The following is a 26433-nucleotide window of genomic DNA, read 5'->3' as shown; positions in this document are numbered from 1 at the left end:
GATTCCATCCCTCTCCCTAACCTCGGAGACTGAACTACATTCTTCGCAACCTTGGTGTCATACTTGACCCTGAAATTAGCTTCCGACCACATATCTGCAGCGTAATTAAGACCGCCTATTTCCACGTCCATAACATTGCCCATCTCTGCCCTTGCATCAGCTCATCCATTGCTTTTGTTACCTCTAGACTTGATTATTCCAACGCACACCTGTCTTGGTCTCCCATGTTCTACCCACGTAAACTTGACGTCATCCAAAACTCAGCTGCCTGTGTCCTAATTCGCACCAAGTCCCGTCACGCCTGTGCTCCCTCACTTACATTGGCTCCCGGTTAAGCAACACCTCAATTTCAAAATTCTCATCTTAGTTTTCAAATCCCTCCATGGCTCTAATCTCCTCTAGCTCCACACCCACCCCGCCCCCAAAATCCAAACTGTTCATCTGAAGGTTAAACCATGTCTGGGTCGGTGCAAGTGGTAGGTAGAAGAAAGACCCAGGATAATTGTTAAAAATGTAGGATCAATAATTTAAAAATATCCAAATGGCATATGGTCACAGTGTAATGACAATCTCCCACAGTTTGCAGTTAAGTGTCAGCGGACGGCACAGTGGCACTTGTCAATCTCTCAGTTTATAGTAGCCAGCATACATAGAAGCTTGGTCCATCTAATTAGGACATGCCATTGGTTGCTGCAAATTTGATGTGGTTACTTAACACTACATCAAATGAATGTTTAATTTACAAGAAACACAATTAAGACTAATACACCAGGAAAGATTGACTAGACAAAAAGGAAAATAAAAATTGAGAACCTTCCAAACTGATGCCTAGCAACTTTAAACCTCACCTACTGTAAATTTGATTTAAAACCAAGATTGATATTACAAAGCAGTCATTAGGGAAAAAATATTTCTGTCCCTTAATAATCAATAAAAGAACACTTTGCGCATCCATGGTAATTGACATAAGTGTAACAATCCAACAGGTATCGAGACAAAAATTACAATATTCACAGTCGAATATATGGAAACCACATTTAGAAAACATGGGGAAAAGTACCTTTCCTACATCATTGTATTGTAATTTGATAGTGAAGAAACTAGTATTTTGTACAGAGATCTACCATATATTCAGTTTTTACACCAGTAACTCAAGATAGATTGAAAATACTGTAACTTGTTCCCAATTGGAATTTTAAAGTGTGTTTTTAAGTGATCAATTTTGAATAACTTTTCAAAAGGAAAAGTTTCCCTGACACCTCCATCAGGTTTAAGAAGTAGATCTGAAATGCAGAGAGACACTTAAATGTACCAGAGGCTTAGGGCTCAACTCTCAAAATATTTGCTTTTACTCCATCAAACATTAGCTGGCTCCTGCTGGGAATTGAGCATGAATGGCCAAGGCTTCGCAGTGAAAGTTCAAACAATAATGGATACTTGGGCAAGGTACTATAAAGTGTCTATGCAATCAGACCCCAGTAAGAAAAATCAGCACTTTCAAAAAGAGAAAAGAAATTAAACTGGAAGTTTGGTGAGGTGCACAGGATGACAAAACACAATTGTTTAGGTAAATTTTGTTTTTACAGCAAAACACAAACCTCAATGTTCATAGCTCCACCTCTATCGGATATAAAATGCAATTAAAAGAACAGGAATTTCTCTTTCCACAGAAAAATGCACAATCTTTATTTCTTCTCCCATAATCATGAACTAGATGCAGGAATGAAGAAATTGTAAGAACATAAGAAATAGAAACAGGAGTAGGACATACGGCCTCTTGAGCCTGTTCTGCCATTCAATAAGATCATGGTTGATCTGATCTTGGCCTCAACTCCACTTTCCTGCCTGTTCCCCATAACCCTGGATACCCCTATAGTTCAAGAATCTGTCTATCTCAGCGTGAATATATACAATTAATCAGCTTCCACAGTTCGCTGGGGTAGAGAATTCCAAAGATTCACGACCCTCAGAGAAGAAATTCCTCCTCATCTCCGTCTTAAATAGGCGACCTGTTATTCTGAAACGATGCCCCCCCCTAGTTGTAGATGCCCCGGGAGAGGAAACAACCTCTCAGCATCTAACTGTCAAGCCCCCTCAGAATCTTATGTTTCAATAAGATCACCTCTCAGTCGTTTAAACTCCAATGAGTACAGGCCCAACTTTTCCTTAAGATAACCCCTTCATCCCAGGAATCAACCTCGTGAACTTTCTCTGAACTGCCTCCAATGCAAATATATCCCTCCTTAAATAAGGAGACCAAAACGATACGCAGTACTCTAGGTGCAGTCTCACCATTGCCTTCCTGTACACTTGCAGCAAGACTTCCCTACTTTTGTACTCCATTTACCTTGCAATAAAGGCAAACATTCCATTTGCCTTCCAAATTACTTGCTGTATCTACATGCTAACTTTGTGTTTCATGTATGAGGACACCCAGATCCCTCTTATTGCAGCATTCTGTAGTCTCTCTCCATTTAAATAATATTTTGCTTTTCTATTCTTCCTACCAAAGTAGATAACCTCACATTTTCCCACATTATACTCCATCTGCCAAATTTTTGCTCATTCACTTAACCTATCTATATCCTTTGCAGACTCAGTGTCCTCCTCACAACTTGCTTTCCCACCTATCTTTGTATCGTCAGCAAATTTGGCTACAATACACTTGATCCCTTCATCCCAGTCATTAATATAGATTGTAAATAGTTGAGGTCCCAGCACTAATCCCTGTGGCACCCCACTAGTTAGTTTGCCAACCTTAAAATGACCCATTCATCCTGACTGTTTTCTGTTAGCCAATCCTCTATCCATGCTAATATATTACCCCCAACACCATGAGCTCTTATCTTGTGTAGTAACCTTTCATGTGGCACCTTATTGAATGCCTTTTGGAAATCTAAATACACAACATCTACTAGTTCCCCTTTATCCACCCTGCTCATTACATCCTCAGAACTCTAATAAATTTGTCAAACACTATTTCTCTTTCATAAAACCATGTTGACTCTGCTTGAGTGTATAATGATTTTCTAAATGTCCTGCTACTACTTCCTTAATAATGAACTCCAGGCATTTTCACAATGACAGATGTTAAGCGTACTGGCTTATAGTTTCCTGCTTTCTGTCTTCCCTCCTTTCTTAAATAGGGGCATCACATTTGCGGTTTTCCAATCTGCTTTCCAGAATCTAAGGAATTTTGGAAGATTATAACCAATGTATCCACTATACCTACAGACACTTCTTTTAAGACCCTAAAATGCAGGCCATCAGATCCAGGGGACTGGTCAGCCTTTAAATCCCATTAGTTTGCCTAGTACTTTTTCAAAGTGATAATGATTCTTTTAATTTCCTCCCTCCCTTTTGCCCCCTGATTTTCTATTATTGAAATGCTTTTAGTGTCTTCTACCATGAAGACAGATATAAAATATTTGTTCAAAGTCTCTGCCATTCTCTTGTTTCCCATTATTAATTCCCCAGTCTCATCCTCTCAGGGACCAACATTTACTTTAGCTACTCGCTTCCTTTTTATATACTTGTACAAGCTCTGACTGGATGTTTTTATATTTCTTGCTAGTTTAATCTTAATCTATTTTCTCCATTTTTTTTAAGTCATCCTTAGCTGGTTTCTAAAATTTTCCCAATCTTCTAGCCTACCACTAATCTTCACAAGATTGTATGCTTTTCCTTTCCATTTAATCTGTAATGAGTGATTCTTCAGAGATAGATGATTTTATGGTAGTGAACAGATAATAGCCAATCACAATGCATTTGCAATAAAGACCCTTTAACACTTCTAGATCAGATAACAAACTACTTAAGTGATGTGAATCATCCAAATAGTGTTAACCCAGCAGAGGAATGCATACTTGTACTACAAGATAGCTAAAGGGTAATGAAAAAGTTCACATCAATGACAACATGCAGCAATCTTTTGTTAGGACTGCAATTGTGCATCGTGATACCTTAAGAAAAGATTCAGGACCTTATAGGCCATCACAATATGTTCAGCCAAATCAGTGAATTTTGAGAGAAGATGCCTTCCAGCAGTGGCATGAGTGGAACAGAACAGATGGTTGGCACACCTCAGCAGCAGTTCTGTGCCATCACCTAGTCATGCAAAACGAGGCAACTGATGGCTTTGAAAGTCACAAACTCTCAGTAGTCACAAGAACGAACATCTCTGGCACTGATGGAGATCTGTAGCTATGCAACCAACCATCAAGTACTACTATACTGTATTAAAAGAGCTCCAAACTCCATAATTAAACTCAGAATTGAAATATACTGATGTTATATGAATGCATTTAGGCACCAGAAGAATCCAAGCTATTAAAATATCTTGGCTATAATGGTACTGCATTTTGTGAGTTGGAAAAGATTAGCAAATGCAAAACAGGCTCTACTGGCATAGTTGTGTCACAGTTTTCTACAACTGATGCACATTTTCAGAAAAACTGAACACATTTTCTCTCCTACAATGCAAGATCCATTGCAAATGGTCATTACTAAAAATAACGCTAAATTCTGAGAATCAAGCTCCAGATCATTTGTAAATCAAGTATAAAACTAAATTTAAAAGGAACCATAAAGACATCATGTGATTCAATAATAAAATCCAGTAACAATTTTTAATCTCTTGACTGAACTCAAAGGATTATAGAAACTTTTTTTTTTAAAAGCACAATTAATATTAACATGCAGAATGCTGTATTACTTTCTTTAAAATAGCTGGAAATTTACTGTCCTTTACAGCAAAGTGATTGGACACGTCACGCGATGACAGACAGCATTCACAAAATCACACTTTAAATTACCCCCTGCCATTGTAATAAAGCAGAATTGATGTATTTAAAGAAAAATATTTTGTAAACTAAATCTAAAATGTATTTGTTTTACTTCCGGCTTTCAGATTTTTGGTTATGCTTAGGTTTGTCTAGCTGTATATTGAAATTAATGGTGTGAAAACTTGCAATTCTAATTTTTAAGCTATTGACAAGAAAATAAATGAAGTGATGATTCAATGCAAGAACGTTGCACTTCAACTTGTAACTGTTGAAGTCCATGATCGGATTGTAAAATTATTTACTTAAATGCAAAACTCTGTACAGCTGAATCAAGTTGACATATATATGCATGGCATGTTCTGTTCAATTTCTATTTTTTTTAGTAATGCTTTGTCCATTTTATTCTGCAATCCGGGCTAGTACTCTGCAGGTATTATTTTCACAGAAGCACCCAATGCCATTCAAAGGTTAGTCTCGCAAGAGTCACAGAATGCTAGTTCTCACTCATTTCTCTTGATCTCAATTGCAAAACTCTCTACAGCAAGTCAGAGTATGAAAATTTCACAAAATGCAATTTAAACTTAGGCCTTTGGCTTTACTGCTAGCATTAGATTTTCAACCACATCCCTCATGCACACACACACAGTTTAAGTTTGTACACCCCAGTGAAGTATTAATAAAGTATCAATCTTTAAGATTTTGCTGAATTTTGGTCACCACTTACTGGTATTCAGGATCAGCTCTTCTCATTTCCACTGAATTACATGGAGAAATAATTCAAGGAAAACAAATCATGACAATATTCTGAATTATGCTATATCATATAGCAATTAACAGCAGAATTAAATTAATACATAAATTCCCTCAATTTTACCAACTGCATTTATACCACATAAATTACAAGTTTACATACATCAATTCCTTTAGCCACACGTGCATTGATTTTCTGGCACTATACAGTATTATATTTAATATTTTACAAGAAGCAAAAAATGTGAACTATTAATTTGCCTTTCTGGCAATTAAATATTTCCTGCTTTTCAAATCTTTACCAATACAATAAATCACTACACAGTGCACCAGTTTTAATTGATATGACTTTGACTAGAGCTTGCATAGAACATGGTATTGTTAGCACAACCAGGACACTTCTGGATCTTTAAAAAGTCATTTAAGGAGAAGGCAAAAATCAATAATTTATGCTAAATTTTTAGAATCAACAGGTTCTCCCCTGAAACTAGCTCCACTATACTTTCCCCAATTTTCTCTTCTCTTGAAGGTATTGATTCCTTGCTCATATATATCTCTATTGTTACTCCGACCAAGATCAACCAACCAACCACAGAAATGGAGTCCTTCCTGGCTTATATGACTCAGCTACACTACATGTCGAACCTCCCTTATCTGGCACCCGGCCAGTGCCAAATAAGGGATTTTGCCGGATGAGGGGAGATCACGCGTTTGCAACCCATTCCCAGCCTCAAGCCACTTCGGGGCCCGCCGGCCTGCTCATACACGTTGTTCACACTTGGCTCTACTGAGCACAATGGGTTAGAGAGGATAAAAGTGAATCTTCCCGTGTGATTTGTCCCTGTGCCAGTGTGGGGAAATTCCAGGAACGACTCCGGGAGTGGGACCAGCAGCAACTGCAGTTCGTGTTGGAGCAGTTCCTCATCCCCTTCCCCACCAACCCTTACATCAGCCCTGGGCACAACGCAGGGGGACAATGCTGAATGACACCTCACACATCCACTTCTGGTCGAGGAGCCAGCACCGCACAAAAGGAAGGCGAGTCCACAGAGTCGGTGGGCCCCCGAGGTATTGGCGGGCCGGTGGAGGGCACTGACCCCCCCCCCCCCACCCCACCCCCCGAGGTGTCAGCGAGCCGGCGGGGGCCAGAGGTGTTTGCTCCGAAGTTGGGTAAATTTATTGTGGGTCTGTTGAGATTGAAACGTGCCGTGCAAGTGTAAATGGCCAAGTTTATTTTTACATTGATAGAGGACTTTGACTGGCCGCATTCTGCACATGCGCCACCCGGGAATGGTCCCGAACGAGGGGTGGTGGCAGATAAAGGAGTCCCAGATAAGAGAGGTTCAACCTGTATCTGCAGTGCCACCTAGAGCAATGGACTTTGGAAACAGAGTTTGATAGAATAGCATTGGCACCTAATAGGGGAATTGGAAAAATATGCATACCTTAATTAAAAAGTACTACTCAAGCATTGCACCCATCTGTGTCTAAATCGTGACACAGAAAGTGTGAGAAGCGGGAACTTTTAATAATATGGATTTAAAGTTTCTGTGGGTTGAGCTAATAAAAATGGTGCATGTTATAATACGGTTTGTCCTTTGCATACTGCTATATTGTCAACTGAAGAGTGTGTGGAGGTGATAATGGGGGACTTCAACCATAAATAGACTGGGAGAATACAGCTAAACGGCTGGATTTTCGGGTGGTTTGGCCACGTTTTGACCATCCGTGCCGAAAAATCGGGCGCTCAGCTGTTTTTTTGCCCAGTTGTGATCCTTGCCTCGGTTTTTGCGGCGGTGCCGAAGCTGCGCAAGACATGCAATGGCTCACATTGCGACAACGTCCAAGTTTCTAGACTCACCCAATCCGTACGCCGCTCCCTGATGACCGCTAGGGAAAACACAGCGGTCCATCCCTGCTGGAGGCAGTAAGTTGGAAAAATTGAAAGAAAGGCAAGTTAAAAAGGGCTCAAAATTGGGCAGGAGTTGCTCCAAAAAAAACGGAGCAGCTTGATTTTTCTGGAGTATCTTAAAAGTCCCCATTTTGCATTCAATTTACGCCAGTGTAAGTGAGTTAGTTAGGATTTTTTTTAGTTTATTTTTTTTTCCCCAAAAGGGGGCTTTACCAGCCACCAATGCCCGTTTTGGCCATTTCGGCCACTTTGGGCAGCTAATAGTTACTCCAAACTAACTTAGGCCAGCGTATGTGGCCACTTGTGGCCGTTTGTGAAAACCCTTGGGAGAGTTAATAAATCAGCGCAGGTAGGTACATCGGAGACCATTCGGCCTGAGATAGGGGCAGGAAGGGAAACGGAGAGGTTCTTGCAAAGCACTAAAAGCACAACAAGTAATAAGCATTCAAGAAGACAAAAAACATTCAGGAAGAAATAAAAAATAAAACTAAGTCCTACCTTCATATCAAAACTCAGCCCGGGAAGTCAGCGGGCCGGCCGGTGTGGGACGCCAATCGGCTGGGGATAGGTGCGAGACGACAACGCACCGGGAGGACACTCAGCCTACATGAAGCAAATTCATCGACCGGACAGGCTGCAACAAGGGCAAAAGACAAGCAGCTACGTCAAAAGCGGGCCGGCCGGTGCGGGAGCCCACCACTCGGCCTGGGAAGAGAGAGACAGAACTGCGAAACTCTGTTGTGCTGCCTGCTTTCCTGCCATTTCACCTTCCTTGACCTGCTTTGAAAGTTTAACTTTAACTTTAAGTATGGGGGCAATAATATCAATGCCACACCTTTTGCGAGCGTTCTGCATCATTTGTCTCCTACGTAGCACATCGATTAGAGCTCATCACATCAGGAGCATCAGAGCCCGTAGGCTGCTGGGCAGAAGGCCTTGCCCAACTTGGCAATTTTAAGTCAGGCGATCATACCTGGACCCGAGTGATGCAGATTGTGTCAGAAGGCTGCGTTTCCGCAGAGAAGGTGATCGTGGGATCTGCGAGTTGCTGAGACCAGACTTACAGCCGAGAAGCGGCAGGTGGACTGCTTTGTCAGTTGAAGTGAAGGTTAACAGCTGCACTTTCCTTCTATGCCTTTGGATCGTTTCAAGCTACAACTGGAGATGTGTGCGCCATCTCTCAACATGGAATACATGTCTCCATTCGCGGGGGCACTGTATGCGTGGAGGAATGACTTCCAAGTTTCCAATGACCGCCCAAGCAATCCATGACAGGGCTGTGGGGTTCTCAAGGATTGCTGGCTTCCCAAAAGATACAGGGCTGCATTGATTGTACCCGCATCATCTTGCGAGCGCCTGTGGAGGATGCCAAGCTGTTCAGGAATAGAAAAAGCTTCGACTTCGTGAATGTGCAGTTCGAGTATGACAACATGCATCGCATCAGGTCAGTCGATGCAAGATACCCTGGCAGCACCCATGATGCGTTCATCCTACGCGACAGTGTTATATCTGACATGTTTGAGCAGCAGCCAGAAGGGCAGTGCTGGCTACTGAGAAAAAGGGTACGGCCTCGCCACCTGGTTCATGACGCCCCCTACGCGTAACCCAGACGGAAGCTGACCATCAATACAACATGTCAAACATTACGACACGCAGCATCATAGAGAGGACCATTGGCATCTTGAAACAGCGTTTCCGATGCCTGGACCATTCCGGAGGCTACTTGCAATATTCCCCTGAGATTGTCGGTCAGTTCATTGTTTTATGCATAACTTAGCCATCATGAGGCAGCAGCAGCTGATAGTGGAAGACGACGACCCACCTGCGGTGAAAGTTGCTGATGATGATTTGGAAGATGCAGGTGATGAGCAGGAGGAGGAGATGGTGGAGAAGGAGGAGGGAGGATGACAACGAAAGCATGCAAGTGCCTGAGGCCGGAGCACGACGTCGGAGGAGGGCGGGCCATCTTGCTCCTTTAATGATTGCTCAAGCCTTGCGCCAGCAGCTCATCCGTGAACGCTTTACTGATATCTGAGGGCTCAGCGACAACTATTCTGCATGGACATGTTTATTTTTTGCAGTTGTTCCTAAATGTTGTGTTGTGTTAATGTAACATGATTCAGTTTTAATGTAAAATATATTTTATTCAAAAGTTTATAATGTACTTAACTTTAGTGTAATAAAATAATTCTTGTATCAAACTTTACTTTAATATGTCTCTTTAAGATCACTTAAAAACTTTAAGATCACTTATAAAAAAACTTTCAATTTGATAACAGTTACAAAAGTATCAACAGCAGCAGCAAAGAAAGGCCGCACCCATCTCATGCCCATCTCGGTGAATGTGCACTTCTTCATTGGGGGGCCGGGGGGGTCAGGTGTTAATGTGGAGGGCCCAGCTTGGGTCTCTTCAGAGGCTGGTGTGTGGATTGCAGTGGGAGTGGTGGTGCGTGGCCTGGGTGTGTTCCCTTATTGCAGCAGCTGACTCACACATGCTCTCTCTGATGGCCTGTGCCATCCTTTTCACTACCTCTGACATTCCCTCCCTTATGGACACTATTCCCTCACTGATGTTCCCGGAAATCGTTCCCATTTCCCATGCGATTACTATTACTTTTCCCGACAGTCCCGTTACCTCATCACTCATCCCATTGATGGTGTCCAAGAGCGATTGGGTAAGGTCAATGCTCTCCTCACTCAATGCCATGATCTGAACCACATCTGTTGCATCCTGCATCTCAGGAGAGCATGGTCGATTTCTCCTTACCCTCACCCTGGGTCTGCTTCGCAGCACCCCCCCAGTGGGAGGCGCAGGCTGGAACGGTGGGGCCCTGGGTGTTCCATGCTGCATTCCACCACCACTGGGACCCTCAACCACAGATGGTGTGAAACCATGGAATGTCACACCAGAACTCATGGAAGGGTTTGGCAACACAAAGTCCATTAACATGGCCTCATCTATATTCATTACAACATTGTCCCCTTCATCCATCTCCATCCACCCCCCCAAGTTGGTCTGCAGGGTTAGGCAAGTCCATGTCTGAATCTGCTTCTAGATCTTCAGGATTGGCATCAGGGTCTGCAAAATATAACACAACAGTCAAATGGTTAGCAGCACAGGAGGGGGCAGGATGGGTGACACGAGTAGGCTCACACTTAGCAGGCCAGGCAGCAAGTTGATTGGAAGGGCCACGATGAATTTTCAGGACTTACCCTCTCCCTTGCGTGTGGGCCCAGCTTGTGCAGTACTGATTGTTTTTTTCCAGGTAGGACCCATCAAAGCAGCGGCCCTCTCTTCCAAGCGTGTCAGTTGGCGCAGATTTGCCGGGCTTCCTCCTGTTAAGAGTTCTTTCCCTTTTATTGTGAGACAATTTCTTCTACAAAGATGAAAATGCAACTTTTTAAAAGGGAGGGTGTCTTTCTGCTGGGTGGGACATATACAGCTGGTCACATTTACAATTGCATTGAATAAATTAAAATATTACTTACACAAATACTTGACCATTTTTTTTTACACTGGCTTCCAGATCTCTGGGTGTTCACCACTGCGCAGTAATCTTCTGCAACTTGATTCCAGCGTTTCTTCATTTCTTTGGGTGACACTTTTGTGCGTCATGTTGCTGGTATCCAGCTCCTGCCATCTGTTCCCAATGACACTAACTAGTATCTTCACTTCGTCATGCAAGAAATTCTTCGTTCTTGGTGCACGTTGTCGCATTGCTGTATTTAATTGACACTCAATGACTTTTCCCGAACACCAGTCCTTTCTTTGCATGCAGCAATGATTTTCAGATATACACAGCACTCCTTCTGGAACTTTTGCAGGCATGCATGCAGCACTATTAACAGAGCACTCACTGCTTCTCGATTCCAGCAGCTGATTTATTCCACAGCACTCCTTCTGGCACCAAAAATCAAGCAGCTTCATTTCCCTTTAAAGATGGCCGATTGCCAACTTTCAGCACTACTGCGCATGTGCGGACATCGCGACCCGACTCAATGCGCATGCGCAGACGCATTGTTTTCAGCGCAGGATGCTGGCTCCGCCCCCAGTACACTGGCCACACTGTGCGACGACCGAGGCCGGACTGCATCCAAAGTGGGGAGCGATTTTTTCGGAGCAGTTTTTCATGCAGAAAGTCGGCACATTTCCCGTGAGTGCGCCGAAAAAACGGGTGGGCCAATTTTGAGCCCAAAGTTTTTATTTTGTTATATGTTTGCATCGATTTGACAGCTAAGGGTGCTGGCAATGGTTTTTAAAATTTTATTTTTTTAATGTTTTTTTCCCCCTCCCAAGACCTTTAGGAGTGCTCCCGGCCCTGCACTAAAGTTGGCAAAGATCCCGTTTTTGCGCCCCAAAAATAGTGCAACGCCTCCCTTTGCACTGCACCCCGGCACAGACCACAAATGCCAACATTTTGGCAATTAAATGGTAACTTTCCTGCCCCGCCTCGGTTTTCACCCCAAATGGAGAAAGCCGAAAATCCAGCCGATGGATTGTTAAAATTGGAGATTTATAGAATGAATTCTATACTTTTTCTGAGCCAGTATATAACTAGCCTGTGGACAAAGAAATAGAAAGGTCATCATAGATTTATGCAACAGGAAACAGATAAGGGACTGAGGGTCCATGATTAAATACTACAACCCTCAGAATACTGAAGGAGGCCAGTGAGAAAGTAGATGAGGGTCAGACAATGACTTCTCAAAATGTATTAAGACTGGAGCAGTGCCATAGGTTACAGCTGATTATAGCTCTGTTCAGTTACAGGAAAAGGATAAGCCAGCAAACTATTGCCGAGTGAGTTATGCCAATTAATAGAAAAATTACTCAAGACTATAATTAGATTTTAAAAAATTGATTTTGAAGGGCAGACTGACCACAAATGGATGTGTGAAGGGTAAGTCATTTTTGATTAACCCGATGATAAAATTCTTGTGACAATAAGGGAGAGGGAAGACATAATTTATATAGACTTAAAGCATTTGTTAAAATTCTGTATTCGAAGTTCTGTATTAGAAGTGAAAAATTAGGGCCCAACATCATAACGAAAAATCACCATACAAAAAAAAAAAATAGGCCAATAAGTGACTCAAGAGGAGGATCTTTTGTCATTTTTCAGTATTGGAATGAAAGCATCTTTCCAAATTTATAGGGTAGTACCAGTTACTAGAAGATGCACTAGTTAAAGCCAAGTTCTTCCCACACTCTTCAACAATAGCCTGTTGCATCCAAAGCTGTATGGCCCACTTTATCTAGGCACACTACAGGACAGTGTGCAAAGAATGCCAATACCATCCAAGGATGCTTTAGTTTTCAATTTATACAGCTCAGGATAAAAGCATAACAAGCCTACTGACAACCTGGCAGCTCCAAGAGTGCAATGCTGATTTACTTTGACTACCTTGAGATAATATGCCAGTAGACAACTTGTACTGGTAGTCATTAAATATTGGAAGTCAGAGCTTCTTCTAGGGCAGGTAGGTGTTCTATTTGTCTTGTGCTGAGATTCCAACATCTGAATTCACTCTTCCAAATCAAAGCTGCGAAGCCTAAATGTCCTTTTCGCTGGAAGCATAGATACGAACAAAACCACAATCACTGCCTTGACCATCTTCCACAGCATCTTCCAAGTGCTGTCGTGAGGATATTGGTATGCTCTTTAAAAAATCCAAATAAATCCTGAAGATAAGGAGGGCATTGTGGGGAGCCAAGGAAAAAAAAAACTGAGGTACCATTCTTCGGTTCCTCAGGAGCCTTGGCACAGTGTTCGAATCACTAAACATTTCAGTAAAAAAAAATGGCAGAGTATGATTTGGTTACACTGTCGCACATGTCCATCATAAATGGAACAAATCCCTCTGAAATAAATGCACAAGCAACAGGGCGCTTGGTCAGAAAATGGAAAATTTAATTGTTAAAAATACCAGCTCACCAGACAGATTTTAAATCTGCAGTACTGCTCACTACCACGGAGTAAGTTATTAAAAGTCTCTGCAATATTCAATTTTAATAATCCAAAAGTTGGACTTTTGAACCAGAAACTTTTCCATCAATACTGCTCTTTCCCTTAAGATAAAAATGCCTAATTTTCCTGTGGCAAATGGTTTCAGATGACGATTAGCTGATACTCAATGGCTGTATCATGATGGTTTGGTTATTTAGCTACTCTGAGCTTAGATAAATTGTTGATGTAGAGAAATACCAAAACAAATTCAGTTTAGAAGAGGGAAAAATCTGTTCAAAATCTAAAACAAACAAAAAAAAATCACAACATGCTCATCAGCTTCTATTCGGGACTAAACAAGATTTGTATGAATATATTGTTTGTATGAATAGCATTATGGTTGGTAATTACAAAATGTAAACATTTTAATGAGGCTAAACTTATCAATTGATTCATGAACCAATGCCAAGGAAACCAGTGAAATATGCAATCTCGTCAGGGCTGGACTTAACTATTGTGATTTGACTGCTCTGTGACATTCAATTACTTTTAAATGCATACAGCTACTACAGTAGTATCCATTTTCTAAGTTAAATTCTTCCGATTAGAAAGAAACCTATCGACAAAACAGCTAAATTGGTTAATCACTTTTCACATAATAGCATATAAATACTATTGCAGTGATCAGTATTATTAGGTAAGTACACTGCTGTAATGCATCTGCAATGCAGAAACCTTATTTTTTGTAGTTACATGATCTCATAGTTCCATACTTTAAATTTAAATGCCAGCCAATGTTAGTAACACATACTTCCCTTAAATGCCTTCCTACATTACTAACATTTGTTTCACATTCTTTAATTTGGTAATTTTACAATGCTACAAGGATTGCCACACCTATTCCTACATGCAGGTCGACTGATGCTGGTTATTCAGCCAAATGCTAGTAGTTTCTAAGGGCTAGACTTTCCACTTCACATCACCCAAATGTGGCCGATCTATCGCCCAAAACGGGCCTCTATCGCCCATTTTGAGGAAAAAGTGGAAACTAGGCCAGAAATATTGCCAGAAAAATAGGCCCCCCAAGTTTCAGCTCATTTCGCCGAACTGATCGCCAAGCTGATTCCCCACACAAGGCCCATCCCAACTTTCGGCACATTGCCGGCACAAGGCAGGGCTGATGTAAGGCCGAAAACATCGCTGAGAAATAGTTGCTTTTCCCGGGCCTTACAGAAGGGAATGGGCATTACGGGCGCCATTTTGAAAATCGGAGGAAGGGGGGAAGACAGCCAAAAAGACAGGTTAGATGGTTGTGAGTGATTTATGAGTCCTGCATAGATAGATCTGCTCAGGTTTTTAAATATTCTTAATAGTATTCCACAGTGGATTAGGCATTTTTTATAGAATACACTATGGAGTAGTTTCTAGATTGAAAATAATTATTGATAGTGATGGGGCCCATGCTTTCTGCGCCATTACTGGTAACTGCTCACATGCTGGTTTCTGAAAGGATCAACTGAAGAGGTGGCAGAGAAATGCGGAGACAGAGACAGAGGAGGCGAGCGTACAGCCAACGAAGGTACAAAGAAATGCAATGTTCCCTCAACTTGACAGAAAACGCGTGTCTAAGGAGGCTACGCTTCCGGAAGGAGGTCATCGATGAGATCTGCCAGCTCATCAAAGGGGATCTTGAACCTTCCAGCACCATCAGAACCGCACAGTCCATTGAGGTTAAGGTTACTGCTGCCCTAGCCTTCTACGCTTCGGGATCTTTTCAGGCTTCAGCTGGCGACATCTGTCATATCTCTCAGCACGCCCCCACACGGCTGCATTCGACAGGGGACTGAAGCCCTTTACGCTCGCAGGATGGACTTTATATGCTTTCCTATGACCAGGGAGGCACAGACCGGGAGGGCTTTGGATTTCTATAGAATAACACACTTCCCCAAGGTGCAGGGAGCAATAGACTGCACGCACATTGCCCTGAATGCCCCCTTAAAGAATGCGGAGGTGTTTTGTAACAGAAAGGGGTTCCATTCACTAAATGTGTAACTTGTTGTCAACCACAAGCAAATAATCATGACAGTAAATGCTACATTTCCTGGCAGCATCCATGATGCGCACATCCTACGTAATTGCGCTATCCCTGACCTGTTTGTCAATCAGCCAGAAGGTCACGGTTGGATGCTGGAGGATAAGGGATATGGCCTTGCCAGTTGGCTGATGACCCCTCTGCGTAATTCCGTCACTGAAGCAGAGAAGCGTTACAATGAAAGCCACATAGCGACATGCAACATCGTCGAAAAGACAATTGGAGTCCTAAAGCAGCACTTCAGATGCCTCGACCATTCTGGTGGCAGCCTACAGTACCACCCTGACCAGGTAGCTGAGTTTATTGTGGTGTGTTGCATGCTGCATAACCTAGCTATAAGGAGAGGACAAGTAATGCCAGATCAGGCTACAGGTCCACCTTCAGAAGGAGGGGAGACGGAACAGCCAGCCGGCGAGGAGCAAGAGGGAGAGGCGGAAGAAGAGGCTGGTGAGGACCTAAAGGAGGGCAATCAGCCAGGCGATCTAGCCTCAGTTCCATCTCCGCTGCCCCCCCCCCCACCCCACCCCCGAAGACCAGTACCTTGTGGCAGTTACGCGGCTGCTCAGCTGTTGCGTTAGTAGCTAATTTACGAACGCTTTTCATGACCTTTCATTGTGGATATTCACATTTACATTTATAGTTAAGCAAAAGTTGCATTTGCGTAGAGTTACGTTTCTGCCGTGCCTGCAGTGGCCTTGCATTTTCATTAATGCTTAAGTTATGTAAACTTTTGTAACAGCCATACAATGCTCAATCAAGTAATGCAGAACAATTGTTAAAATGCTATGCTTAACGTTGCTATGAGAGAAGGCACAACACTTGTTAAACTCAATAAAACATTTTATTTAACAAAACGAAGTATTAAATCTCAACACTCTCCCCCGCTCCCCAAACAGCAGTGAACGAACAAACTTTTAAACAATTAACAATTTATTAGAAAAAACAACCCTCCTCCCTACCTGCGGCCACGTTTCCCTCCAGGTCCTTTCCCAGCCTGTGTTTTAACACCACCCACCCGAAGCTGGTGTGCAGCGGGCAACTGCAAGACTTCCTGCCGTGGTGGAGGTGATGGAGTGAAAGGCAAAGCCCGAGGCTCGTCTTCCGAGTCAGGAGGAACTGTATCCTCCGTACTCGCCTGAGTGCTAGGGGTCGCACTCTGAGCCGACATGACACCTTGGGGTGCCGCGCCGTGTCCAGCCAGCAACGCATGCTGAAGGGCATTGGTTGCGGCGGTCTGCTCCCAAATCCTTTCCAAGGTCTGCCGTGCTAACTCTGTTTGCATGGTAGACCAATTGGAGAAGTTCGTGTTGAACTGGCTCCAGTTCGTGGAGAACTCATGGAACCCCTGGATAGGATTGCGACCATCTCCCAGCACAGGGAGATCAAGCACACAGTTTGCCCGTCCGAGGTAGGAGATTGCTCATCTCGCTGACCCGACCTCCGTGGGGTCGTCGTGTGCAATATTTCGCGCCTTGGCATCAACAGCTGCACATCACTTGGTCCCAGTGCCTCATCACTCTTAATAGAGATGACCACAGGTTCTTCCCTCCATCAGAATTCTCCTCGTGCTGGAGTTCCTGCTCATCGTCATCCTCCAGCTCCAGCTCTTGCTCCTCATACTCCATCTCATAATATCAGGTGCCTCCTGCTCCATCGATTTTGACGGTGACGGTGCTGGTCCCGACTGCACCTCTACCAGTGTATCAGGTTGCCCTTAAAAACACACATGACAACATTTTTACATAGCTCATTAGGACACAACGATGACACAAGAGACGTTACATATCAATACTTTTCACTACCCCAGAAAGCTGTAACTGCTGCAATCCCTGCTTCATATGCCTTGCTTCTTCTGCATGCATTAACTGACATGACATCATATTTTGCATTTTAATTACAGGACATTAGATCAGTTACATACTTAAGTTATTAATACTGTTTTTAATGCAGTGCGACAAATTACAAATTACTCATGAGATGTACGGGTGGTGGCCGAACGGCTTTCACGGCCAACCAGCTCGACCGCATGCTCCTCGATGTTAGTCAAAGGCTGCAGCTGAGCATTGCAGCCCCGTCTGCCTTTGCTCCGCATTACTGATAGATATCTTCTTCTGCAAATAAAAAAAGAGCATGGCATGCCAAGTGTTATTTAATACAATGAATGTCCAGTTTGAATTAAATGCAGGAGATTCACTGCTCTATTTAAAATATGCATGCAAAGGTAAAATATAAAATATAAACAGTAAAATAAAAACAGTAAAACATAAAATATAAAATGCAACTTACTCTTGCTGATGCCACTAAGCTATTCCAGCATTTTTTGCACTGGTCACCATCCCTCGCCTCATGGGATGCCGAGGACACCACCGCAGCAATCTCCGCACATATTCTCTTATAAACACGGGGTGGGGGCTTGCCGTGTACACCCATTGTTCAATCGGACCATCGGGAATGGACCACGCTCACCAGGGACTCATTGGCCCAGTCACTAAAAGCCTTGCCCCTTTTCCTTTCAGAATCTTCTGTCATTTTATATATATTAGATAAATATATTAGACAATAATTATTTTCCTGTTCTGCTCTGCAAAAACACAATCTCATACATACACTCTTGCTACAGGTTTCCTCCTCTCTTGAATCTCCCCTCACTCTCTCTCCAACCCCTCCCTCTGCCTTCTGAGCATGTGTGGTGACTCCTGACCTCATGAAACGCGGTAAAACCAGTCGGCCGAAAAAAATCTCACGTGCGCACAAGGCCGTTGCTAGGGAAGCTTTTTGACTTCCTCTTTCGGTGGGCGAATGTGACTTCGCCGAAAATGAGATCACCCATTCCACATCGCCGGGCTAAGGCCGAGTGGGAAGGGAAGGAAAGGGGTGGGGGGAGCGCAAAAAAAAAAGGGCCATGTACCAGCAATCAGTAAGGCTGACATCCTACATCGCTGGAACAAGGCCCATTTTAATCGGCGATGGTCACCTAGTGGAAAGTCTAGCCCTTGCAAGTCTCTCAGGTTAAATTCTGTTACATATTTGGAGTCTGTTGTAGGTACTGTTTTGCATTCAGTGGTGTCAGTTGTTCCCGGAAGTGACTCCCATCTCCTTCATGTTCGAGTTGATTCATACTGCCCAAAATCTACTTATATGAGAACATAACCCAAGAGAAGCAACACATTCACCTTGACATACAGAATGGATACTGTAAACTCAGATGCCCCCACATGTGCTTCTACAGCAAGAAGAGAGTAGCAGAGAATGGTCAGAAATGATCTTGTGGAAGGAAAACAACCGATTGCTGATGTGGATAAGCATGAGAAGATAAGTTGCATTGATTGAATCCGATCATAATTGCCATTCTGTATGTTCACTTTGCTGTGAACATCTAGCTTATCGATTCATTTTATACCAGATGTGCTCTCATCAAGCCTTTGCTCAATTTGCCTTGAGAGATTGGAGAATACCACATCCAAAAGACATGAATATCTGGTTCAGGGCACAAGAGGGTACTATTATTGCACCCTCTGTTTACACTATTGTAAAGGTCACCTGCGAGAGCGTCCAAAGTTACTGAACTGGATAAGTGATCGGGTGCCACCTGCTTTAATGTCTGTATTATACATTCTTTATTCTGTTGGAGGAGGAGAAGAAATGGGGCACTGCTGCAGGAGAAGTAAAGGAGGACAAAGCCCAGAATAGTAAGAAAGAATGTGATGTAGATGACTTGGGTCTGGAGCAGCTGCCAATTTACACATGGCACCTGACGTTTTAAGCCAAGATTTAGAATTTGTTTGCAATTCCCAAAAGGACCTACAATATGCCTTCGCTTTAGGGAAACTGCTGGCTTCTATTTTTGATTGCCTTATGACATGGTGACTATCAGGGGCTAGACTTTCACTTTGACTGCTTGGGTGATATTTCCGGCCCTAGTGCTTTTTCTTTTTATTTTTCAGGATCGCTGGAATATCGCCCATTTTAAAAACCACTAGTTTCGGCTTTTTAGCCTAAGCGATGTGAAATGGACCTAGCGATGCATTCAGTCGTGCAAAGCTGCCGTCCATAGCATCAGCCATTCTGCGCATGCGCATTTTTTTTTTCAGGCAAAGAACTTTTTCCGTGATCCGGGAGGTCAGGGGTCATCTGCGCATGCTCAGAAGGCAAAGGGAGAGAGAGAAGGAAGCTTTTGAACGAGGGTGGATTTCGAAGCAGAGGTCAACGTAAGATGATGGCGATGTCCCAGGTTTCGGGAGAGAGTCCGCAGGAGGTTGCAGGGAGGGAGGGAGGGAAGAAAGCCTTTTCAGATGAGGCTAATGAGGCTTTAGTCACCGAGGTGGAGACTTGGTGGAACCACGTAACCCGGGGTGGGCGTGGGAAACCTCCACCCGAGATATCGCCGCCCTCGTTTCATCGGTGGTCCACGATAGGCGTGAGGCAGACCAGTGCCGCAAGCGCTGGAACAGTCTTGTCACATCGGCAAGAGTATTAAATTATTAAATTTTAAATTGTAATGATGCACTGACTCATTAATTCGAATGTAAATCTGCCGGATTGTAATTAAGCTGGGTAATCTTGAGTAGCTTCCCTATTAAGATTTGGACTAGGGTCGGAACCTGCGCCCTTTAATTCAAATTTTTCTGAGACGCCTTAAATTTAATTGACAGTATTATTATTTGAAGGCTTTGATCGAAAACTGTGGACAAACGAATGACTGGAAACAGACAGACCACAAACACTCTGCATTTCTACCACTTTAGTTTAGAAGAATTATTAAATTATATCGCTGCTTGTGTGCTGTGAGCAACTCTTAGCTTGGGCACCATTTCTTTTTTGGCGAGGTTGGTGGATGGGCCACAACTGAGCACTGAGGGGTCCGGTCAGCTTTACGCAAACTATGCGAGTCTCTCCGGCTGCTGTCAGTCACACAGTGACCCAGCCTGGACTGGAGGAGAGCTGCCCTGGCTCACTGTATGCCCTGGGACACTTTGGGACATTAGCTCCGGCCACAGGGAGGTCACCGAGCACAGCCCAGGGACATGGTGCCCCCTCCCATTACAGTCCTGTCATTGCTGAGCTCACCAGCGGTCCAGATTCCTCCCCCCACCCGACCCCCAGGGACCTTCATCGATTCCAATAAACTGCCTCCCTCCCCTCAGGTGCCGAATGGCACGGCCCATGGATGGGGCCTTTCCTGGAGATTGCACGAGAGGGGGCTGGTGTCAAACATTAGTTCTTAAACACAATCTTATTAAATATTTTCTCTGAATGTAGATGCTATAACTATGCATCCATTGGATACAAATCGTTTTAGCATATAACATGAACAATGAATAGCATGTAGGGTGACTTAATTGTGGATTACAATATTTGTTGTGTTTCTGTAATAGTACCTAGTCAATTACCTTATGCCATGCTCTGGTCACGTTTGCAGTCGAAGATATCTAAGAATCAGGTAGAGCGGAGGCGGACCGGAGGAGGGCCTGCTGACCTGCACCCTCTAACCGACTTGGAGGAACGTGCCAAAGCCTTAGTGGGCAGGCATAATAGTTCTGCGACCCATGGTGGTGCAGATCCCGTTGTTGCACCACGTGAGTAATGTGTAAAGCAGTGGTAATTTAAAGTAATTGAATGCCATTTGATTATAATATATGTAATGTTATGCATGCAGCGTCTGTACTTTCATGTTAATCACGTCTCTCATTCACATTTATTGTAGTAGTGTTGCTCCTCGTACACATGCCTGCGCAGCGCAAGCATTCTCATGTCTCCCCTTCGCTCCTACTAACCTCAATTATGTTTTCCAGCTCCCCAGGCGCAACGGGAGGCCTCTGCAGCATCACCAATATCATTGCAGGTCGTGCTGACCACTGAAGAAAATACCACCGAGGAGGATGAGGATGAGCCAGATATATCATCTGCGGTACCTGCGGCCACCTCATCCTCAATGGATGAAGTAGCAGGACCAAGCGGCTTGCAGCAGAGCATTCAGAGTCGTCCAGTGCCTACGCCGACCCCGCAGAGGTCGAGTCGGCGAGGTAGGCACACACTGCGACAGGTAGATGTCAACGAGGACATGGTGTCACTGTCGAGGGCGAGCATCGACATAGGTCGAGAGCTCCTCCAGGCGATTGGTGGGTTGACCGGCAACATTGTCACATTATCTGCCAGAATAACGGAGGGCATGGGCAGATAGTTGGGGCAATGGGACGAACGACCCACACAGTTGATGCCTTGTGGCATGCAATAGTTTTGGGATACGGCACTGCACCCCAAGGTGCCGTACCACCAATCAGCATGACAGATGTGAGACAGGAGGAAGAACTTCCTTCTGAATTGGAAAATGTTTCTTCGCAAAAGTCTTCTCAAACCACTGAAGTCATTCTGCCGACGTCACCCACCCCCCCGCCCCAGCAGTGGCCCTTGAGGTGCTCTGCTGCAAGACATCTTGGTCCTGTTACAATGGGATTGAGTGGAAAAGTGGGGGTTACGACCAGGGGTAGTCAAGTTTTGGGAGGGTGCCTTTATTATTTTTGTATTATTTTTAAAAATTTGTTCATTGTTGTCTGTTGGGGATGGTGGGAGGGTGTTCTTGTTGTATTGTTGTCAAAATTTTGTTCAATGTTGGGGGGGATTATAGTTTGTTAAAAAATATTTTAAATAAGTTGTTAAATTATTAAAAATGTTTATTGAACTTTACAATTATTGTGAAGTGTCTTCTAATAATGCAAGGTACAACATCAATACAAGGGTTGGAAACAATAGCTATGGCCAGACTAGGGAAGGCTGAAACGTAACTTCACTCAAAGCGTTCATTTAGGAGCTGCTAACGCAGCAGTTTTGCAGCTGCCGAACGACCATGGGGCTTTTCCAGTGGTTGGGTGGGGGCGGGCATGAGTTCATCGCCAGGCTGATTGTCCTCCTGGAGGTCCTCATCCTCCTCTTCCATCTTCCCTCTCTCAGGAGGTGGGCTGGCAGTCCAATCTGGCAATTGTTGTCTTCTCCTGATAGCTAGGTTATGCAACATGCAGCACACCACAATGAACTCAGCGACTTGCTCAGGGTGGTATTGTAGGTTGCCTCCTGAGTGGTCCAAGCATCTGAAGCACTGCTTCAGAACTCCAATTGTCTTTTTGACAATATTGCATGTGGCTATATGGCTTTCGTTGTTGCGCTTCTCGGCTTCTGTCTGGGGCGTCCGTTGGGGGGGGGGGGGGGCATGAGCCAGCTGGCAAGGCCATCTCCTTTATCCCCCAGCATCCAACTGTGACTTGTGGCTGACTCTTAGAGGTCAGATACAGTGCTCTCACGCAAGATGTGCGCATCATGGATGCTCCCTGGAAAATTTGCATTCACTGCCATGATTATTTGCTTGTGGTCGACAATGAGCTGCACATTCAGGGAGTGAAATCCCTTTCGGTTCCGAAACACCCCTGCATCCTGTAAAGGTGCTCACAGGGCGATATGCATACAGTCTATTGCTCCCTGCACCTTGGGGAAGTTTGCTATTCGAGAACCCCAAAGTCCTCTCACTCTGACTCCCTGGTCATAAGGAAGTTGATAAAGTCCATCCTGTGTGCGTAAAGGGCTTCAATCACCTGTTGAATGCAGCAATGTATGGCGTGCTGAGAGATACCAGAAATGTCGCCAGCTGAGGCCTGAAAGGAGCCAGATGCATAGAAGGAAAGTGCCGCAGTAATCTTAACCTCAACAGGCAGTGCTGTCCTGATGGTGCTGGTAGGCTGCAGATTAACTAGCTGGCATATTATTAACTAGCTGGCAGATTATTAACTTAATTAGCTGGCATATCTCACTGATGACCTCCTTTCAGAATTGCAGCCTTCGAAATCACGTGTTATCGGACAAGTCCAGGTATGATTGCTTATCCCTGTAAATGCGTTGGCTGTAACGTTTCCTCCTCCTCAGCATTCTGTCACCTCTGATTGAGCACTTCATGCTCTTCAATGAATCTTCTCCCATCTCTTCTACAGCATGTGAGTAGTCATCAATACTGGTTGAGAAATTACAGGCCCCATCACTATAAATGCCTCTAATCTGTCTTCTTAAATTGTCGTCAACAAATACAATATAAACTGCAAATTAACCACAATGTGATTAGATGATTGGCAAGATTCAAGAAACGCCCTTGAAGTCATTCACAAATTGCTTCTCCTCCCAACCACTTCAAACAGCCTTTTATTCAAGATCCTCAGAGTTACAAAATGGTGTCCATAGTGCCGAGTTAAGGTCATGTGAGTGCAGCTTTTCTTGAACGTCTTTTTGCGCCAGCGATCATTTGGACAAATTATGGGCGAAATGCCAAAAGTAGCGCTTGGCAATAATCGGGCGCTAGTTTCCATTATGAACAGTATTCTGGGCCCTGCACGAGGATGACGGCATTTTTTTTTTAAATAGGCCGGACGATGTAGCTCATTCCTGTATAACGAAAGTTGCGCCAGCAAGAAATGGGCTATAATCGGGCGCTAGTTTCCATTTTCCATTAAAAATGGGCGATAGCCTGAATCTTGGCGCTTATATGGATGCTAAATGGGAGATGATGTGCCGAAAGTCTAGCCCCAGGAGTTTGTAAGGGTTCCCCTTACAATGACAGGTGTAAAGCCATACTCTACCATGCTGTGGCACTGTTGCACAAGTGTACTGTACTGCATTGCTCATGGTAGCTAACATCTTAATTTTTTGACATTTACACATTGTAGGTATAATCATTTTGGGGGATTTCAAACACATTTCAGATCTTGTGTTAAAAGTTCAAAGCCCATGCCGTTTAAGTTATACATGTGGATCAGAACCATGTATTTTTCCAGCTCAACACCCTTATCTCTGGACTCTTCATTATCCTTTTCTATTCTTACACTTGAACTATGTCATGATCACTATTGTCAAATTGTTCTCCTATTTTCACATCAGTTATTTGCCCCATTTCATTTCCCAGAACGTAATCAAGTAATGTTTCCTTCCTTGTTGGACTAGAAACATACTGACTAAGGAAACAGTGCATGGTAATAGAGGCATCCAGTGCATACAAGAGTGCTTTCAGGAAAGGAAAATGGCCATATGTGAACACTGACATTGAGGGTTACAGAGTATTCAACTGAAGGGGCACAACAGCTAAACCTGGTCCTTTACTCACCAGACATCCAAGTAGCCATTAGTTATGTGCAAGTTTTGAGACTGAGCAGATAGTAAATATGTAAAAGCTAGTTGACCAGAGGAGGTAGCATAACTGTGTCCAATCCTGCTCTCAGCAGCTATTGCACATGCACATTTCCAGCGCAGGTCATTGAATAGGAGCAGGAACAATGGCCATTATCCCCTCTCTAACCCAAGGGTATTGAGGCAAACTGCAGCTTCCCTGGCTGAGATTATTTAACCCAATACCTGGAAGTTCCCTGGTGTGTATGACTCAGGTACTGACTGGATAAACTCATTGAGCCATCAGAGGAGTCCTTATAGGTGATCTTAATGGATACTTAATATCACCACAGGCAGTCCTTCGGAATCAAGGAAGACTTGCTTCCACTCTCAACATGAGTTCTTAGGTGGCTGTACAGTCCATTATCAGAACCACAGTCTCTGTCGCAGGTGGTGCAGATAGCCGTTGAGGGAAGGGGTGGGTGGGACTGGTTTATATACTTAATATACTAAATACTTAATATACACAATGAATACAGCTTTTTTTTTTAAATAAATGATAAATTGTTGACAGGTTAGTCAGTCACATGAGAGGTGACATCTTTTGCACAATACATGCTTATTCACTTTTTGAACTCAGGAATATTTTAGCTATATTGATTGAAAGCAATCAATATGAATTTTCGATATACATTGATGCAAAATTCCCACACATCCAATGACCATACGAAAGGTTAGCAATTTTGGTTTAAAGGCAACAACAGCAGAATAAAAGATCATTTCATTTTAATAGAAATACGTGGCAAAGCTGTTCCTCAGTGGGCAAATGCAACATGTAGTATAAAGAGATAAAGAAAGAGTCCAGGTTCAATTGTTAGTCTGTACTGAGTTAAATGATCTCAATCATGGGTGGGGTGGGGAATACGGAAATTGGCTTTACCACTCCTAGCTAGAGAGGGGGAAAAACAGCCATGGTTTCCACAGCTGCTGGATAGCGCAAGGGCCGGTGGTCGGGTAAAATCAGCAGTTCAATGGCATGTTAACACTTGTTTAGGCTCACAGATGAAAGAGGGTCATTTTGGTGAAAAGGTGGCTGCTGACGCACAAAGAATTATACCCTTGAGGACAAGGGTAAAGGGAAGCGGTGAAGGAAGGAAAAAGATAAACCATAAAATACACAACTAGATAAAGTTCTAGTATATGAAAAGTATTCAAAGTATTAATCTAGAAAGGTATCCAGAAAAGTGTGCATTGTGTACATGCTTTGCTTTTGAATTAGCATACTGCACAATACACACTATTTTTAGCATCAGTATTGATTACAGGGAGAGAAAATGGTTTTAAAACATTGAGAGCATATTTTTCTTGAATCTTGTGTTTCATGTGCCCAATGTCAGAAATTTCAAAAGTTAAAAATGGTTTGCAAATCAAAAATGACAATATAAAATGAAAGAAATTGGAAAAAATTAAGTAAACATTTTCACTGAATGTTAATGTTTTGCCCTCAAGGGAAAAAGAATCTCAGATATTCACACAATTCACCTGCTGATAGGCTGAAATGCCATCGATTTGAACTGGAGCTTACTTGCAATGTAACATTTGCCCAATATTCACTATGTAGTAAAACTCATGTATAACAATTAAAAAATTACCCAATGTAGCCATTTCGTTGCCCCTGTTTCTTTTTCTTGAAGAAGTACACAATGCCAATAATTAGCATTAAACCTACAATTGCGGCAATGACCAAACCTGCAATGATTCCCGCATGTTTGGATGAAGAACCTGAAAAAAGGAAAAACAAAGAAACAA

The 26433-nt window shown here is 43.4% G+C and overlaps 1 protein-coding gene across 13 annotated transcripts in view; it reads right to left on the bottom strand.

Annotated features, from left to right (window-relative positions):
* LOC139276106 (myelin protein zero-like protein 1) overlaps positions 1–26433 on the bottom strand; it is a 125548-nt gene that overhangs the window by 16094 nt on the left and 83021 nt on the right. For 4 of the 13 annotated variants that reach the window (XM_070893600.1, XM_070893599.1, XM_070893602.1 and 1 more), the window contains 3 exons: positions 26277–26406; positions 10660–10823; positions 10213–10525 (listed from right to left, as the gene is read on the bottom strand). In XM_070893600.1, coding sequence (XP_070749701.1) covers positions 10431–10525; positions 10660–10823; positions 26277–26406 — 389 coding nt within the window. In that variant the 3' untranslated portion in view covers positions 10213–10430. Of the gene's footprint in view, positions 1–10212; positions 10526–10659; positions 11167–16367; positions 17200–17456; positions 17598–17743; positions 18009–23043; positions 23483–26276; positions 26407–26433 lie in introns of those variants that run through there. The other 9 variants (XM_070893604.1, XM_070893596.1, XM_070893607.1 and 6 more) reach the window with 7 other exon arrangements.

Source organism: Pristiophorus japonicus, chromosome 11, assembly GCF_044704955.1.
Source record: "Pristiophorus japonicus isolate sPriJap1 chromosome 11, sPriJap1.hap1, whole genome shotgun sequence".
Taxonomy (NCBI): domain Eukaryota; kingdom Metazoa; phylum Chordata; class Chondrichthyes; family Pristiophoridae; genus Pristiophorus; species Pristiophorus japonicus.
This window is presented reverse-complemented; position numbering and strand designations above follow the sequence as displayed.